The 18090-nt window shown below is 37.5% G+C and overlaps 1 protein-coding gene across 5 annotated transcripts in view; it reads left to right on the top strand.

Moving 5' to 3' along the window:
- Positions 1–18090, top strand: part of CDK13 (cyclin dependent kinase 13) — a 137445-nt gene that overhangs the window by 44230 nt on the left and 75125 nt on the right. For all 5 annotated transcript variants that reach the window (XR_012432523.1, XR_012432524.1, XM_005549747.3 and 2 more), the window contains exon 5: positions 195–365. Coding sequence is in view for 3 of the 5 variants with exons in the window: in XM_005549747.3 (XP_005549804.1) it covers positions 195–365 (171 nt within the window). In the remaining 2 variants the exon portion in view is untranslated. The remainder of the gene's footprint in view (positions 1–194; positions 366–18090) is intronic.

Raw genomic sequence — 18090 nt, 5'->3', positions numbered from 1 at the left:
TACATAATTTGTTCAATGACGGACTTAATTTTTTTGAACTATAAGTATTATTTGGTATATTGGAAACAAACGTATTTTGTGGGTTGTATTTTTGAGAAGTAAGAACAGAATTAAATTAAAATACATTTAAAGTTAAGAAAAATGTCATCTGCTTTTGTCAGCTGGTAACCTGATTTTATTAAATTCCTTAATAGGAGAAATGGTAGCCTTAAAAAAAGTACGTCTGGATAATGAAAAGGAAGGCTTTCCAATTACAGCAATTCGAGAAATTAAAATTCTCCGGCAGCTTACCCATCAGAGTATTATCAATATGAAGGAAATAGTGACTGATAAAGAAGATGCTTTGGATTTCAAGAAGGACAAAGGTATGTGCGCATATTTAAATAACTAATTCTTTGTATTCATGATTAATATTGCTAACTTGCAAATTTTTTAATAGATTTGACTATTTGAGTAATTAGATACTATTGCTCTAATGTGAAACTATATTTTTAAGTTTGGTAGAGTTGAAGAATTGATTGATTTACTTTAGTGAGTTTTGAGTAAACTTCATAAAGGGTATTTGCCAATGTTACACATAAAGTATTCACTAGTAATACGTGTTTTTTTTTGACATCAGTGTCTAGTTTTTAGAGTTCATTTTTTAGTAGTTGAAAAACCAGTTCGTAGTAGTAGTATTTTTACTCTACATTTTTATGTTACAAATGCCTTAACATACAAGGAAACTTTATGGTAGGCATATGTATTATTTCTGAAAGTGTGGAGGCAAAAATCATACTTGAAATTGCCTTTAATAATCTATAGTGGGGTATGTATATATGTATAGTTATTATTTAGTAGAGAAGCTGACAAAAAATTAGCCTGCTTATTAAAGTAGTTATTATAGGGCATATGATGGGTGAAAGCAGTGCTCTACTGCTGGTATGTTTTACATCTTAGATTTTAGATTTAAATCTTTATACAATCTTATATTAAATCTTATATTTAAGATGTAAATATAGGATCTTTATATGAATCTTATATTTAAATCTTCATGAGATTGTAGAACCAAAGTTTACTGACTATATTCTGAGGTTTGCAAACAGCAAAACTTTTTTTCAGACTAAATCTAACATAAAACAGACACAGTGTTGCACATCTATAAGCCAAACACTTTGTGAGTCCAGGGTGTGAGGCGCACTTGAGCCCAGGAGTTCAAGACCAGCCTGGGCAACATAACGAGAGCCCATCTCTACAAAAAAAAATCAGAAAATTAGCCCTGCATGGTGGTGCATGCCTGTGGTTCCATTTACTCAGGAGGCTGAGGCAGGAGGATCTCGAGTGCAGGAGATGGAGGCTTCAGTGAACTGTGATTGCACCCTGCACTCCAATCTGGCTGACAGATTAAGACCTTGTCTCTCAAAACGAAAAGAAAAAGATTAAAGTAGGAATGTTCTGATTGAACATGGTACTTAGCCTTCTGTCTTCCCCAGCTACACACACACAGTCTCTCTCTCTCTCCCTCTCTCTCTCTCTCTCTCTCTCTCTCTCTCTCTCTCTCTCTCTCACTCTCACTCTCACTCTCACTCTCACTCTCACTCTCACTCTCACTCTTCTGGGGGACACAATTCAAAATGATTGATAAACTACATGGTAGTTATTTTGCATAAAGGAACTTTTTGAAAGTACAATATGGAGTTCAGAATCATCTTTTTAATTGATGTCACTTCTGTTACTTTTTGTCCCTAGTAAAGCTTGCATTTCTCAGCCTGACTTTTACCCTGGTTTGTCTTTTCAACTTTATTTTTCATTACTACTTATTGTGTGGTAGAAGGGGTACTGGTGTGACTTGAATTAGAATATCTGGGTCTTGAGACTGAGTGCATTAGTGGTGTGGGCTTATTAGTAAGGCTTTTAGCCCTTTTGAGTCTGTTATCCCTTTATCCATAAAAGGGAAACATTATCTGTCATGGTAAGAATTAAGACTTTTCAACGTGAAAGTATTGTGCAAATGCTGTTTGTTTTGCATTAACCTCATGCTCTAGCTAAATTAGTATATTTGCTTTTCCTCCAGCATACCTGGGCCGTCCTGCTTTTTTGATCTGTGAGATCACCTCCCTGCTTGCTTCTCCAATCCCATCTATGCCATTTTGATTGCCCACCAGGCTTCACAGACACACACATACCCACACACTCATTCACACATGCACACATGCACAATTTGAAAGGCTAATTTTTCACGCCTGAGGTCTCAGCCTGAATGTTGCTTTATTCATTAGTGAGGCCTTACCTTATCAGTCTTCCCACTTTCCACTACGTATAGACACAGACAATTTAATATTTCCTAATAAGTGGGAATAATTATAATGGTTTGTTACTTGTTTCTGTGCAGATAGATGGGAACCATACCTGTTTTCTTCACTGTTGTGCCTCCTACCTAGCTCAGTGGCTGGACCATGGAATGTGCTGAATGACTAATTGCTGAATGAATATATGAGATCTATTTTTTTAAATAATCCTATTTATACTTTAATACTTAAACAGTACTATCTGTGAATGTAGTAATAGTCTTCCGGGTATTACAATTATGGTCATAATTTATTTTCTTTATCAGGTTATAAATTCCCTGAGCCTTTTTTTGCTTTGTTTTTAGTTATATTTCTCCTCAGTGCCTAGCGCTGCACTTCAGAAATCATAGATTTTCATGTTATTTGCACTCTTCATCATCTTTCTTCCTACCATAATCCTGTTTGTAATTGTATGAGTCATGATAAACAGGAATGTGTTTTACTATGTGAGAAGTTACATGTGGGTACCTGGAATTAGTTAAATGCATTAGTGTATGTGAGAAGTTATAAAATTTAAAACATAATTCTTTCTTAAATGAATCTAATAATTTTGATGGGAACTATGATGAAGCAACATATTTTCTGAAAAGGGAACTAGATTTGAAGTCTAATCCTGACCACGGTAGCTGTATGACATTATGCTAATTGTGATTGCCATACTGTGTGGTATTAAACTAATTTTAATTGTCTAGTTAGAGCATAAAGACAGTTCAGTAACACTGGTTAAATGTTACGGGCTAGTCTAAAATGAGTGTATTGGAATGTATAAACATTAAAAAGTAAAAGTTTAGACTTAACAATGTAAATATGAAAATTAGAAACAATACAAAAATCAAGTAAAAATATTAACTTTTAAAAATATAAACATTGCATTGTTATAACTAACTAAGCTATTAGTTGTGTAAGAGAAACATCATAAATGCCCCGTGCAGTGGCTCATGCCTGTAATCCCAGCACTTGGGGAAAGCCGAGGTGGGTGGATCACTCGACTGACGTCAGGAGTTGTTCGAGGCCAGCCTGGCCAACATGGTGAAACCCATCTCAACCAAAAATACAAAAATTAGCCAGGCATGGTGGTGCGTGCCTATAGTCCCAGCTACTCAGGAGGTTGAAGCAGGAGAATTGTTTGAACCCAGGAGGTGGAGGTTGCAGTGAGCCGAGATTGCACCATTGCACTCCAGCTTAAGCAACAGAGCGAGACTCCTGTGTCTAAAAAAAAAAAAAAAGGAAAACATCATAAATATATTTTCTTAAAACTTGGCTTTACTTAAAAATGAGAAAAAGTTAATCATGAAGGTTATTAATTTCAATTAATTATTGAAAGTAAAAAAAATTTTTTTTGTTTTTTTTCGTGACCCAAGTCTTGCTCTGTTGCCCAGGCTAGAGTGCAGTGGCACGGTCTCAGCTCATTGCAATCTCTGCCTCTCAGATTCAAGCTATTTTCGTGCCTCAGCCTTCCAAGTAGCCAGGATTACAGGTGTATGTCACTACAGTGAACTAATTTTTAATTTTTATGTTTTTAGTAGAGACGGGGTTTCGCTATGTTGGCCAGGCTGGTCTGGAACTCCTGACCTTAAGTGATCTGCCTGCCTCGGCCTCCCAAAGTGCTTGCATTACAGGCTTGAGCCCCCGTACCCTGCCAAAAGTGAAATTTTATTTCATCTTAAAGAAGGAATTATTCTTAAGAAACAGAGGGTTAAGTGGTATCACCGAGTCATGGGTATATTTTTGTGCAGAAACAGATGCTGAAGAGGCTTTTTCTTGTTTTTTTTTTTTTGTTGTTGTTGTTGTTGTTGTTGTTTGTTTTGTTTTGTTTTTTCTTTGAGACAGGGTCTCATTCTGTCACCCAAGCTAGAGTGCAGTGGCATGCAATCAGGGCTCACTGCAGACTTGACCCCAGGCGATCCTCCTACCTCAGCCTCCCAAGCAGCTGGGACCACAGGCGCATGACAGCATGCCTGGCTAATTTTTAAAAAAGTGATTTGTAGAGATGAGGCTTGTCGTGTTCCCCAGGCCGGCCTCAAACTTCTGGGCTCAATTGATCCTCCTGCCTCGGCCTCCCATAGTGCTGGGACTATAGGTGTGAGTTGTTACACCTGGCCTAAAGAAACTTTTTCTAAACTAATTGGGGGAATGGACAGGGGATAAACTGAATCTGAAATTTCCTCCTAACTCTTTCATCTTCATGTAGTTTCATCTCTTTTAATCACTTTGAAGGGAACTTTGAACCTTTTTGTCTGATTTTTTAAATCTTTTATTGTTAACAAGGTGGGGTTTTGGGATCAGAGAGCTTTTCCTGTTCTTCTAGATACTCAGTTTCTTCATGTATGGAAGGAGAGTGGGATGCAGTTACTTACATTAGTTTCAGTATTTATGTTCATATTTCACTGTTCAAAAAGTCTTTGAACTGTTCAGTGTTTATATTATAACAGATTGTGAATGGAGATGCATTTGCTGAAAATAGAATTAATTTGCGATATAAGCTTTTCTTTGTTACTTTCTTCCTTTCACTGAGGATTATAAAGTTATAGAAGAATACTTTCTGAATGAGTAAAATAATATTTAATTAAATATTAAACATTTTAGTGCTGTTTACAATTCTCTGGGTAGGCTGGGCATGGTGGCTCACACCTGTAATCCCAGCACTTTGGGAGGCTGAGGCGGGTGGATCACCTGAGGTCAGGAGTTCCAGACCAGCCTGGCCAAGAGGCCAGCTGGGTGTGGGGACACGTGCGTGTAATCCTAGCTACTACGGAGGCTGAGGCAGGAGAATCACTTGAACCCGGGAGGCAGAGGTTGCAGTGAGCCGAGATCGTGCCACTGCATTCCAGCCTGGGCGACAGAGTGAGACTGTGTCTCAAAAAAAAAAAAATAAAAATTCTCTTGGTAGAGAAGACTTTTATGCTGTATAAAGTAAAAACTCGAGTCATTGATCTTTATTTCAAGATGTAAATTTTCAGTGTTCAGATTTAAAAAATTCGTCAACTGAAATGTACCTGTTTCTACTGATAAGACCTACACATTAACATTCTTCTTTTTCTTCTTCTGCCCCACCCCCAAAAAGGTACCAACTCTGCTTTGTAACAGTACTACACAGAGGGGTAGAATCCTAAAACTATGAATCTATGACCTTATACCTTAACTGTAAATTTCACATAAAACCTTCCTACTTAACAAAACAGTGTTTTGGTACTTAACATGGTATTCTGGACACCCAAACATCAGTATTATAATTACTATCCCCTAATTAATTTAGCTGTAATACTTGGAATATTAGTGTTTTTATAATGAGGAACTCGAATTAGAGCACTCTACTGTGGAATTTTCCTAAAAATCAGAAGACAGTATTCTATAGTAAATGCTTGTGGCAACATGTCACTGTGTGGTCCAGGGAAGAAGTCCTCACATGTCACTTCCTCTGTAGTCTCTGATTCACAAACAGTGTTAGGTGCTCCCGTATACTTGAATTGCATGTCATACATAATTCTGTAATAGTACTTTCATATAACTTGTATTTTTGCTTTGTTTTGTTTTTGTTTTGAGACGGAATCTCGCTCTGTCACCCAGGCTGGAGTGCAGTGGTACAATCTTGGCTTACTGCAACCTCTGCCTCCCGGGTTCAAGTGATTCTCCTGTCTCAGCCCCCGAGTAGCTGGGATTACAGACGTCTGCCACCACGCCCAGCTAATTTTTTTCTGTTTTTAGTAGAGACGGGGTTTCACTGTGTTGGCCAGGCTGGTTTTGAACTCTTGACCTCACGTGATCCACCCACCTCGGCCTCCCAAAGTGCTAGGATTACAGGCGTGAACCACCGTGCCCAGCCATAACTTGTATTTTCATATAACTTGTCATGTTTTCATATCTTATTCTTACTGTATTTCTGAGAGCAGGGACTGAATTTTATTCTTTGTATTCATTGTGTGCAGCCCACAGTTGATTATCATTAAATTTTGAGTAAGTGAATGAATGAAATGGAGAGTTCGGAAGGTTCTATGGAATAGGTGGAATGTTAAAGGTGGGTGCAGTTTGGATAGGTATAGTGGAGGGCATTCTAATTATTAGTTGTCATGACTTGTTTTTACAAGACAATGAAAGTCTGGCATATCCCCTAAAGAATACCTAGCTTCCAAATTATTTACCTTGTGTTTTTCTAGGCCTGAATTTATATTCCCGCAGTTTAGAACTGCTGATATCTCCTGAGGTTTGAGAAGAAAGCAACATTGATTTGTTCATTCTTTCTTACCACAAATGTTTATTGTGCTAGGTTCTAGATAGAGCTGGGCTGGCCAATGCAGTAGCCACTAGCCACATGTAGCTATTTAAGTTAATTAGTATTAAATAAAATAAAAAGTTTAGTTTCTTAACTGCACTGTTCATGTTCCAAGTGCTCTGTAGCTACATGTAGCTACCGACTACATTTTGGACAGTGAAGTTACAGAACATTTTCATTATCTTAGCATTGAATAATGCCCATCTGAATACTGGGGATGTTAAACAAACCAAATCTGGTCCCTAACTCAACCTAGTTTCTGGAACCAGAAGAATCTGCAAACACTGCTAGAACTGAATCAAACTTATATATGAATGACAAACCTGTTTCTGCCTAGAGATTTTTCTTTATTGTTAGTTAATGTGTAATTGTTGGAATTTCAGTTGAAGGTGTTAAGTTTCAAAAGAAGTGAACAAACTTAAGCAATAACTCACTGTGGAACATACCCAATAAATCAGGGAGCTTTGCTAAGGAGTCTGTTCTTAGCAACTGTAAACTGTGTTATCTTTTTTTTCCCCTCCTAAAAAGAGAAATGAACTTGCAGGGTTTTTTTAATTGAAAATAACATGTTTCTGTAACAGTGGGGCTTCCAGCAGCACATTTAAGGCAGGGTTGAAAGTCACTCATAAGTTACTTTTTTTTCTTTTATAGTGGGGGTTACCTATATTGTGTTATCCATTATGTTATGTAAAAGATAAAACTTACAAAATAGTCTCCATTCTACATTTTACTTTTATCTGGAATTTTATGTGAAATTTACAATTAAGATATAAGGTCAGGGATTCATAGTTTTAGGATTCTACCCCTCTGGTGTAGTACTGTTACTTTGTAGAGTTAGTACCTTTTTTGGGGTGGGGCAGAAGAGGAGAAAGAAGAATGTTAATGTGTAGGTTTTGTTTGCTTGATTATAAAATAAATATTTGTCATCTATTTGAAAAACAAAGTATAAAGGAGAAAAGAAGTTGACCCAGATACTGTCACTATCATCATTTGTCTATATTTTCCTCTAGTGTCTCTTTTCTCACATCTATGTGATTATTACCAAATGAAGGTTCTGCTTCTTTTAATGTCTTATTTAATAAAATGCTTTTGTAATGGCATAATGTCACTTGGGTGAAATGTAGCCTGAATTATATTTTATTCCTCCATTTTGTGTATTTAAGTTCCTTTGGACATTTCATTATAGTTCCTTCTATTGAAGCTTTATGCTTGGATATTCTAGGAGGTACCTGCCACTGTTCATATGCCTTTAGCTAAAGCAGAGGCTTCATGTGCTAGGAAAAGTCCTAATCAATTCTTAATTACTGGTTTGGTTAGGAATGAAGTATTGAGGATAAAAGTCTTACATAATGAGCAGCTGTTGCATCAATCCTAGCAGTCAGTGGGTCATAGATACTAGAACCAGATTTCCTTCCATTCTTAATATCCTTATTGGTAAACTTTTTTTTTTTTTAACATTTGATTATTTCCTTAAATAGATCAATACGAATTGAATTGAGAGACCGAAGTTTTTAAATTCTGAAACTTCTTGACATATATTACCAAGTTGTTTTCCAGAAAAAAGGTGCCAATTTATACTCCTAAATCCAGGGTACACTTCACAACCTAGAAGTAGAAGGGAACTGCCTCAACCTGATAAAGGACATCTTATGAAAAACAGGGATATCTGCTTCTACCACTTGTATTCAGCATTGTACTGGAGGTTCTTGCCAGGACAGTTAGTCAAGAAACTGGAATAAAAGGTGTCCAAGTGGGAAAAGAAGAAGTAAAACTCTCTTTAGTTTGTGTGTGTGTATATTTGTGCATGAAAATATAGAAAATCCTCTGGACTCCACCAAAACAGTATACCCCAACCTTTTTGACACCAGGGAGTGGTTTCATAGAAGACCATTTTTCCACGGGCTGTGGGGGAAGTGGGGATGGTTTTGGGGTGATTCAAGCACGTTACATTTATTGTGTACTTTTTTATTATCATAATATATAATAATTAACAACTCACCATATTGTAGAATCAGTGGGAGTCCTGAGCTTGTTTTCCTGCAACTAGATGGTCCCATCTCAGGGCGATGGGAGACAGTGACAGATCATCAGGCATCAGATTCTTGTAAGTAGTGTGCAACCTAGATCCCTCACATGCACAGTTCACACTAGGGTTTGTGCTCCTCTGAGAATCTAATGCTGCTGCTGATCTGACAGGAGGCGGAGCTCAGGCAGTAATGTGAGCAGTGGGGACTGACTGTAAATACAGATGGAGGACCAGGTGTGGTGGCTCACACCTGTAATCCCAGCACCTTGGGAGGCCGAGGTGGGCAGATCACTTGAGGTCAGGAGTTCCAGACCAGCCTGAATAACATGGGGAAACCACATCTCTACTAAAAATACAAAAATTAGCTGGGCATGGTGGCTTGCACCTGTAATCCCAGCTACTCGGGATGCTAAGGCAGGAGAATCCCTTGAAACCAGGAGGCAGAGGTTGCAGTGGGCTGAGATCATGCCACTGTACTCCAGCCTGGGTGACAGAGTGAGACTCCATCTCAAAACAAAGCAAAAAACAGTTGGAGCTTCACTCACCCGCTGCTCATCTGCTGTGCGGCCCAGTTGCTAACAGGCCACAGGCCAGTACTAGGGTTGGGACCCCTGCACTAAAAAACTATTAGAACTAATAGGTAAGTTCAGCAAAGTGCCAGCATAAAAGATCAATATGCAGAAATCATTTGTTCTGTATACAAGTAATGAACAAAGTAGAATTAAGTCAACAATTTAAAAAGAGAATAAAATGTCTAGAAATAAATTGATGAAAGAAATGTAAGACATGTATCTTGAATACTAGAAAACATAATTGAAAGAAATTGAAGACTGAATGGAAAGACATTCCATATTCATCGATTAGAAAATTCAGTATTAAGACGGCAATACTCAAAGTGCTCTACATATTCAACACAATTCCTATCACATCTCAGCTGACTTCTTTTCAGAATCTGACAAGCTGATTCTAAAATTCATATGCAAATTCAAAGGAGCTAGAATAACAAAAGGAATCTTGCTGGACGCGGTGGCTCACACCTGTAATCCCAGCACTTTGGGAGGCTGAGGCAGGTGGATCACGAGGTCAGGAGGTCGAGACCAGCCTGGCTAACACATGGTGAAACTCCGTCTCTACTAAAAATACAAAAAATTGGCCGGGCGTGGTGGCTCAAGCCTGTAATCCCAGCACTTTGGGAGGCCGAGACGGGTGGATCACGAGGTCAGGAGATCGAGACCATCCTGGCTAACACGGTGAAACCCCGTCTCTACTAAAAAAAAAAATACAAAAAACTAGCCGGGCGAGGTGGCAGGCGCCTGTAGTCCCAGCTACTCGGGAGGCTGAGGCGGGAGAATGGCGTAAACCCGGGAGGCGGAGCTTGCAGTGAGCTGAGATCCAGCCACTGCACTCCAGCCTGGGCGACAGAGTGAGACTCCGTCTCAAAAAAAAAAAAAAAAAAATACAAAAAATTAGCCGGGTGTGGTGGCAGGTGCCTGTGGTCCCAGCTACTTGGGAGGCTGAGGCAGGAGAATGGCATGAACCTGGGAGGCAGAGCTTGCTATGAGCCGAGATCGCGCCACTGCCCTCTGGCCTGAGGGACAGAGGGAGACTCTATCTCAAAAAAAAAAAAAAAAAAAAAAATCTTAAAACAGAAGAACAAAGTTGGAACCCTCACACTTCTCAATTTTAAATCTTCCTACAGGCCAGGCATGGTTGTTCATGCCCATAATCCCAACCCCTTGGAGGCCAAGGTGGGAAGATCACTTGAGTCCAGGAGCTTGAGACCATCCTGGGCAACATAGTGAGACCCCATCTCTATTTTTATAAATTTATATAAATTTTAAAAAATCTTCCTACAAAGCTAGAGTGCTCAAGATTGTGTGGCACTGGCATTATGATAAATGTATAGATAAATAATAGAATTGAGAGTCTAGAAATTAATTCCACACATTTTACAAGCTCAATTGATTTTTGACAAGGTGGCAGGATGATTCAGAGGATGATAGCTTTTCGGCAACTGGTGCTGGGATAACTGGATAGCTACACACAAAAGAATGCAGTTGGACCCCTTCATACCTCATACAATAATTAACTTAAAATGAATCAGTGACTTAAATGTAAGAGCTAAAACCATAAACCTATTAGAAGAAAATATAGGAGTAAGTCTTTATGATCTTGGATTGGGCAGATAGATGCTTATTAGATATGACACCAAAAGCAGGAGCAACAAAAGAAAAATAATAGATACATTGAACTTCATCAAAATTAACTTTTGTCCTTTAGTGGACATTATTATTAACATGAGAAGACAACACTTAGAATGGGAGAAAATATTTGTATACTGTATATCTTATAAGGGACTTGTATCTTAAATGTATAAACTCTTAGAACTAAATAATGAAAAAAGACAACCTGATTAAAAAGTAGGCAAGGGATCTGAACATATATTTCTCCAAAGAAGATATGCAAATGGCCAATAAGCACATGAAAAGATGTTCAACAACTTAGGGAAATGCAAATCAAAGCCACAGTGAGATACCACTTTATATCCATTAAGATGGCTATTATAAAAAACAAAACACCACCACCACCAACAAAAAAAAAAAACCCTAGGAAATAAGTGTTGGTGAGGATGTGGAGAAATTGGAACCCTTACTCACTGCTACTGAGAGAGTACGATGGTGCAGTTGCTTTGGAAAACAGGATGGCCTTTCCCCCAAAAAATCAAAAATAGAATTCTAGAAATTTGACTACTGAATCTCCAAAAGAATTGTCATTAAGTGTGGTGGCTCATAGCTATAATCCCAGCACTTTGGGAGGAGGCCAAGGTGGGAGGATAACCTGAGGCCAAGAGTTCAAGACCAGCCTGGGCAACATAGTAAGACCACATCTCTTCAGAAAATTAAAAATTAACCAGGTGAGGTGGCACATGCCCATTGTCCCAGCTACTCAGGAGGCTGAGGTGGGAGGATTGCTTGAGCCCAGGAGTTTGAAGCTGCAATGAACTATGATTACTCCATTGCACTTCAGCCTGGGTGACAGAGAGAGACTTTGTCAAATAACATATTTAAAAAAAAATAATAAAAAATCGAAGACTGAGCGCGGTGACTCACACCTGTAATCCCAGCACATTGGGAGGCCGAGGTGGGCGGATCACCGGAGGCCAGGAGTTGGAGACCAGCCTGGCCAACATGGTGAAACCCCGTCTCTACTAAAAATACAAAAATTAGCTGGATGCAGTGGCGGGCGCCTGTAATCCCAGCTACTCGGGAGACTGAGACAGGAGAATTGCTTGAACCCGGGAGGTAGAGGTTGCAGTGAGCTGAGATTGCACCACTGCACTCCTGCCTGGGCGACAGAGTGAGACTCTGTGTCCAAAAAAAAAAAAAAAAGAAAACAGCATTTCAAAGAGATTCGTAAGCTCATGTTCATAGCAGCAGCATTCACAGTAGCTGCAAGGTGGAAGCAATCCATGTGTCCTTGGATGGAAGAATGGATAAGCAAAATGTGATATGTACCTGCAATTAAGTACTGTTAAGCCTTGAAAATGGAGGAAATTTTTACACATGCTACAACATGGATGTATCTTGAGGACATGCCAAGTGAAATAAGCCAGTCACAAAGATAATATATGTATGATTCTACTTATGTGAGGTACCTACAGTAGTCAAATTCATAGAGACAGAAAGTAGAATGATGGTTACTAGGGGCTTAAGGGAGAGGGGAATGGGGAGTTACTGTTTAATGAGTTTCAGTTTTGCAAGATGAAGAGAGTTCTGGAGAGGGATGGAAATCATGGTTGCACAACAGTGTGAATATGCTAATGCCACTGAACTGTACAGTTTAAAATAGTTAAGATTATGTTGTGTGTATTTCGCCACAATTTTAAAAAATTAAGCAAGATGAAGTGATACATGCTACTATTTGGATAAACCAAGAAAACGTGCTAAGTGGAAGAAAGCTAGTCACAACAGACTATGTATTATATGATTCCATTTATATGAAATATCTAGAATAGGCACCAAATATTACCAGAATATAGATTGGTGATTGCCAGAGACATGGGGAGGGGATTGGAAATGGAGAATGACTGCTAATGCCTGTGAGGTTTCTTTCTAGGATCATGAAAGTGTTCTAAAATTCATTGTAGTGATGATGGCTGCAGAACTCCAAGTATACTCAAACCAGTTGAACACTGTAAGTGGTTGAATGTATGATATGTGAATTATATCTCAATAAAGCTGTTATTTAAGGAAGAAAACCATAACTAGCTCCTATGAATTCTGTGTTTAATTAAAATACAGTGCAAATTGAGAGGGATAAATACTGGGGTGAGAGGGGTGTCTCTCTGTTATAAAAGATGAGACTGTAAAGGTGCTAGACCTTGAATACTATGCCAAGGAACCAAAATATCCAAAAACTTCTACTTTTTTCAAAAAATGATAATACAGTGCTTATTGTACATTTCAAACAGCATTTGTAGTGATTTTATTTTATCTTTGGGCATTTAATAGGCAAAAAATGGTGTCTTGTTTTTTTTTTTTTTTTTTTTTTTTTTTTTTTTTTTTGAGACAGAGTTTTGCTCTGTTGCCCAGGCTGGAGTGCAGTGGTGTGGTCTCGGCTCACTGCAACCTCTGCCTCCCAGGTTCAAGTGATTCTTCTGCCTCAGCCTCCCAAGTAGCTGGGACTACAGGCGTGTGCCACCACGCCCAGCTAATTTTTGTATTTTTAGTGGAGACAGGGTTTCACCACATTGGTCAGGCTGGTCTTGAACTCCTGACGTCATGATCTGCCCACCTCAGCCTCCCAAAATGCTAGGATTACAGTTGTGGGCCACCGCGCCCGGACTGTCTTGTCTTTTTATTTTTAAATTTCTATGGAGCTTGAATAGTTTCTTGTATGTAGAGGCCATGTATATTTGTCTTTCTTTTCTTTCTTTCTTTTTTTTTTTTGAGACAGGGCCTTGCCCTGTCACCCAAGCTGGAGTGCAGTGGCGCAATCATCTCAGCTCACTGCAGTCTTGACCTCCTGTGCTTAAGTGATCCACCCACCTCAGCCTCTCGAGGAGCTGGGATGACAGGCACATTCCAGCACTCCTGGCTCATTTTTGTGATTTTTTGTAGAGATGTGATTTCACCATGTTGCCCAGGCTGGTCTCGAACTCCTGGGGTCAAGTGATCACACCCGCCTTGGCCTCCCAAAATGTTGGGATTACAGGTGTGTGCCACTGTATCTGGCCCATTTATATTTCTTTAACCATCTATTTTCATGTTTAGGTCCTTTACTCTTTTTTAACTAGGGTATTAGTGTTTTTCTTAATTGATTTTAATTATATGATTTACATAGTAAAAATGTTCATGTTTTGACTAACATTAAAAGTTATTCAGGCATCTGGTTTTCTTGCTCTCTATGTTTTTCTGATGTTAGTGATCAATAAATTTTTTTGAGGGGTGAGTTGAATTGAGAAGAAAAATATGTATAAAATAGATTGTCATCTGTTTCAGAATAATCAAATAATTGCTAGAAGATAGAGGAATGTGTTTTAGTTAAGATACACCAAATAATGTCCTAAAGGAAAAAAGCTCAAATCTTAATTTGGAATGACTTTCTTCTCTGGGTTTCAAGGAAATATAGAGTTAGTACCACGTGTTGAAATTTAAAGAACGTAGAGAGATCAGAATGTGTTAGATGCCCATCAGGAGATGATACATGGCAAAGGGACTGTTAGGAGTTTAATGGAAAGGGAAACGGGGCAAGTAGGGAAGGGAGTAGGATAGGAATGGAAAGTAGGGTGGGGAGTGCATTTCCCATGTCACTATTTCCTGAACAGTACATTAGAGCACTAGAAATACGTGCTCTTGGAACAGGCGGTGTAAGGTAATAGTGATGGTAATATGTATAATGGGTTAAAAGCATGAATTAGTATCCTATACTCTGTTTTCCTCATCTGGAAAATGGGATAATAATGCCTAACTTATAGGTTTCTTGTGATTATTTAGTGGTATAGTCCATGGGAAGTACTTCACATAGAATATGGCACATAGTAAGCACACAGCAGTAAAGTTTAGCTTGGTAGTAGATTGATTTTGAGGGTAGAATTAGATCATTAATATAATATTAGGCAGGTGGGATGGAATTTTGGAAGAAATAAAAATTTTAGTTTTAGTCCTCTAGTGAAATTTTATTATGTGGAGATCAAGCCTCAAGAATGGAGTTGATCCAGAAGTTAAAAAAAAAAACAAACATTTTCTGAAAGCTTAGAAGCCGTCTCTAATTGTGAAGAGTTTCAGTCACATCTGATTAGCTCTGAGTAATTGGTTAACCCACCAGAAAGAAAAAACAAGTCATTGGTTGCGATCAAACCCAAACTGGCAGCGAAAGGAAGACTGACAAGTGAAACTCAGGAGCAGATAATAAGGGAAATACAAAGAGCAGATGCCTTGGTACAGGTTAGAAATGGAGAGTAGAAGAGGAAGTTAAGGAGCAGATGCTCTTGACATTGAGATAACTATAGCCAACAAGAACAGATAGAATTCTGCAGTTAAATTCTGCACTGGGAGAAATGCCAGCAGTGATGGGTGGAAGTGGCAGAGTGCCATTTAGAGCGCATTAAGCTAAAAGTTACCTGTTATGTTGCTGTGCAGTTTTTGGTACCTCTTGGAGGAAGGTAATGATTAACTGCTGTTTTTTCATCGTGAAAAGTAGAGGACAGTGAGGCTGGGGGATTGTTTTACTTTTGCCACATAGTAGTTGTGTGAATGTGGGCAAATTATTTAGTGTCTCTGAGCTTGAGTGTTACAAGAAGATCATTATACTTTTTGGGTTGTTGTGAGACATAAGTGAGACAGTATGTGAAGTATTGTCACCATTCTTTCTTCATGATTACTGTTAGAGTCAACCTATATGTACTAGGATGTCACTCTTACTATGCCATGTGATAGGAGAGACTTTATATAGTAGTTGATCCATCATGCAATTACCGTATAAAACTTGCCGGTTTCTTACTTGTTTCAGTTTGTGTTTAGAATTTTGTTGAAAGTCAGATGCTAAAGTTTGGGAGTATTGTACCAGGTGTTCTATATTTATAGAAATATATCATCTGATGTTGAAGAGAAATATGAACTGTGGCATAACTTTTAAACAAGGAGGCATAATTCTTCTTTATACCTCATTAAAGATTTACTGTAAAAGTACATAAGGCAGGGCAAAAAGAAAAAAATAATTTCCAGTAAATGTAAGAAAAAAGAAAAAATATCCAGCCTCGCCATAATAAAATAAATGTAATTTAAATGATACAAACTTTTTATCTGTCAAAAGTGGTAGTGTTTTAAAAAATTTTTCTCACTAGATTTTTTTAGAATTATAAAATTATTTTTGATTTGGTTAAAACAATGGAAATATAGAAATAAAAAGCATAAATGGATAGAAGGGGAATATGTAGCAGATAAGAATACCATGGCCAATGATGAAGAGACGTGAGTCACGTTTTTTCAGTTTCTTTCCACACAATTTTTTTGTGCAAAACAAGCATGCGCATTATTCTATTCATGAATTTTTTCAAAATTGAGGCATTAATATGCAATATTCTGCAAAATAGTTATCTTTATATGCCATGATACAGCCACCTAAAAAGCAGAGATAGTATTCTGTAATTCTGTAATTTAGATATATTTTGTATTTTATTAAGCTTGCCCATATAGATGAATATTTCGGTTATTGGTTTTTAGTTTCTTCAACAGTGCTTTACCAAACATCATTAAGTGTAAATCTATGTGTATTTGTTTGGGACTTTTGTAGGATACATTCCTAAAATTGGAATTGCTAGTTAAATGATGTAATTCTTTTGTGTGTTAATAGGTATAGCCAAATTAATTTATAAGGAAGTTTATTCAATTTTTTTACATTCTAATAAAAATTTTGTGGGAATATGTAGTTTACTGAAACACAGTGTATTATTGATTTTATGGTTTTGCCCATCTGATAAGAGAAAGTAATACTTTTTCCTTATTGTTTGTGAAATTATACTTTTTTCCCATAATTTTTGCCATTTCTTTTGTGAATTTGCCTGTTCCTTTGATATTTTCTTACTGATTTAGAGAGATATTAAAATACAGATATCAATGTTTTATGTGTTTCATGTGTCAAATAATTTTCCCATTTCTATTGCTTGCCCTTTGTTTTTCTGTGTTGTTATTTTAAATCTTTATGTGATCACACCTGTCTGTTTGGGGGCTTTTTTTTAAAAATTTTGGAAGGGTGGTTTCTCTCATGCTTAGGAAGGCTGAATCCTTGGCAGAGTAATAGGAATTTTTTTGTGTTTAAAAAAAACTTCTATTATAGTTTGAAGAAATACTCAGTGATCTTAATCTTTTATTTTTATCTTACACTGTTCTGCAATCTTAGCCCGTATGAAATTCCCACGTTATTATTATTTTTTTTTAATTCCCACATGTTCTGAATTTCCTGTTTCATTGATGGTTTTGTATGTCCTGCCACCATATCATATTGCTTTAATTATCACCACCCTATAGTATATTTTAATTTCTGGTGGATAATTATTTCCTTCTCTTTCCCCCTTAAAAAAAAAGATTTTATTTTTATGCATTTTAGATGGATATAAGGTCTGAAAACATACTGATGGAAATTTGACTGGCATTACATTGATGTTAGTATGGGAGAAAGAAGGCTTTTTAAAAAATTGGTCAAGGTGTGGGATCATTGACAAGCATATTAATGTAATGCTGGAGAGTAAAAGTTGTTAGAGAGTAATTAAGGATGTAATATAGAACCTGGCATGTGCTAAATACTAGATAAACATTTCATGTTACTATTATAATCATTATTTCTTAAAATATAATGTATTCCTTAACTCTGCAATTGTATTTTTGGAAACATAAGGAAGTAGTCATACCCAAGAGAAAACAAGTCATTATATCAAAAAGACACCTGCATGCGTATGTTTATTGCAGCACAGTTCACAATTGCAAAGATACGGAACCAATCTAAGTGCCTATCAGCCAATGAGTGGATAAAGAAAATGTGGTTTGTATACACCATGGAATACTACTCAGCCATAAAAAAGAACGAGAGTGTCTTTTGCTGTAACTTGGATGGAACTGATGGCCATTATTCTAAGTGAAGTAACTCAGGAATGGAAAACCAAATACTGTTATGTTCTCACTTATAAGTGGAAGCTAAGCTATGGGTATGCAAATGCATACAAAGTGGTATAATGGATGCGGGAGACTCAGGGGGAGAGTGGGAGGCAGGGTACAGTGTACACTACTTGGGTAACAGGGGCACTAAAATTTCAGACTTCACCACTATACAATTCATCCATGTAACCAAAAACCACTTGTATCCCTAAAGCTGAAAAAAATTTTTTAAGTAATTAAAATTGAAAAAAATTTTTTTAAGTAATCAGGACTAGATAGAGCTACAAGATTGTTCTTCATTGTATTGTTTATAAT

This window comes from Macaca fascicularis, chromosome 3 (genome assembly GCF_037993035.2).
Source record: "Macaca fascicularis isolate 582-1 chromosome 3, T2T-MFA8v1.1".
Taxonomy (NCBI): domain Eukaryota; kingdom Metazoa; phylum Chordata; class Mammalia; order Primates; family Cercopithecidae; genus Macaca; species Macaca fascicularis.
Note: the sequence above shows the minus strand (reverse complement) of the source record. Positions and strands in the feature narration are given on the sequence as shown.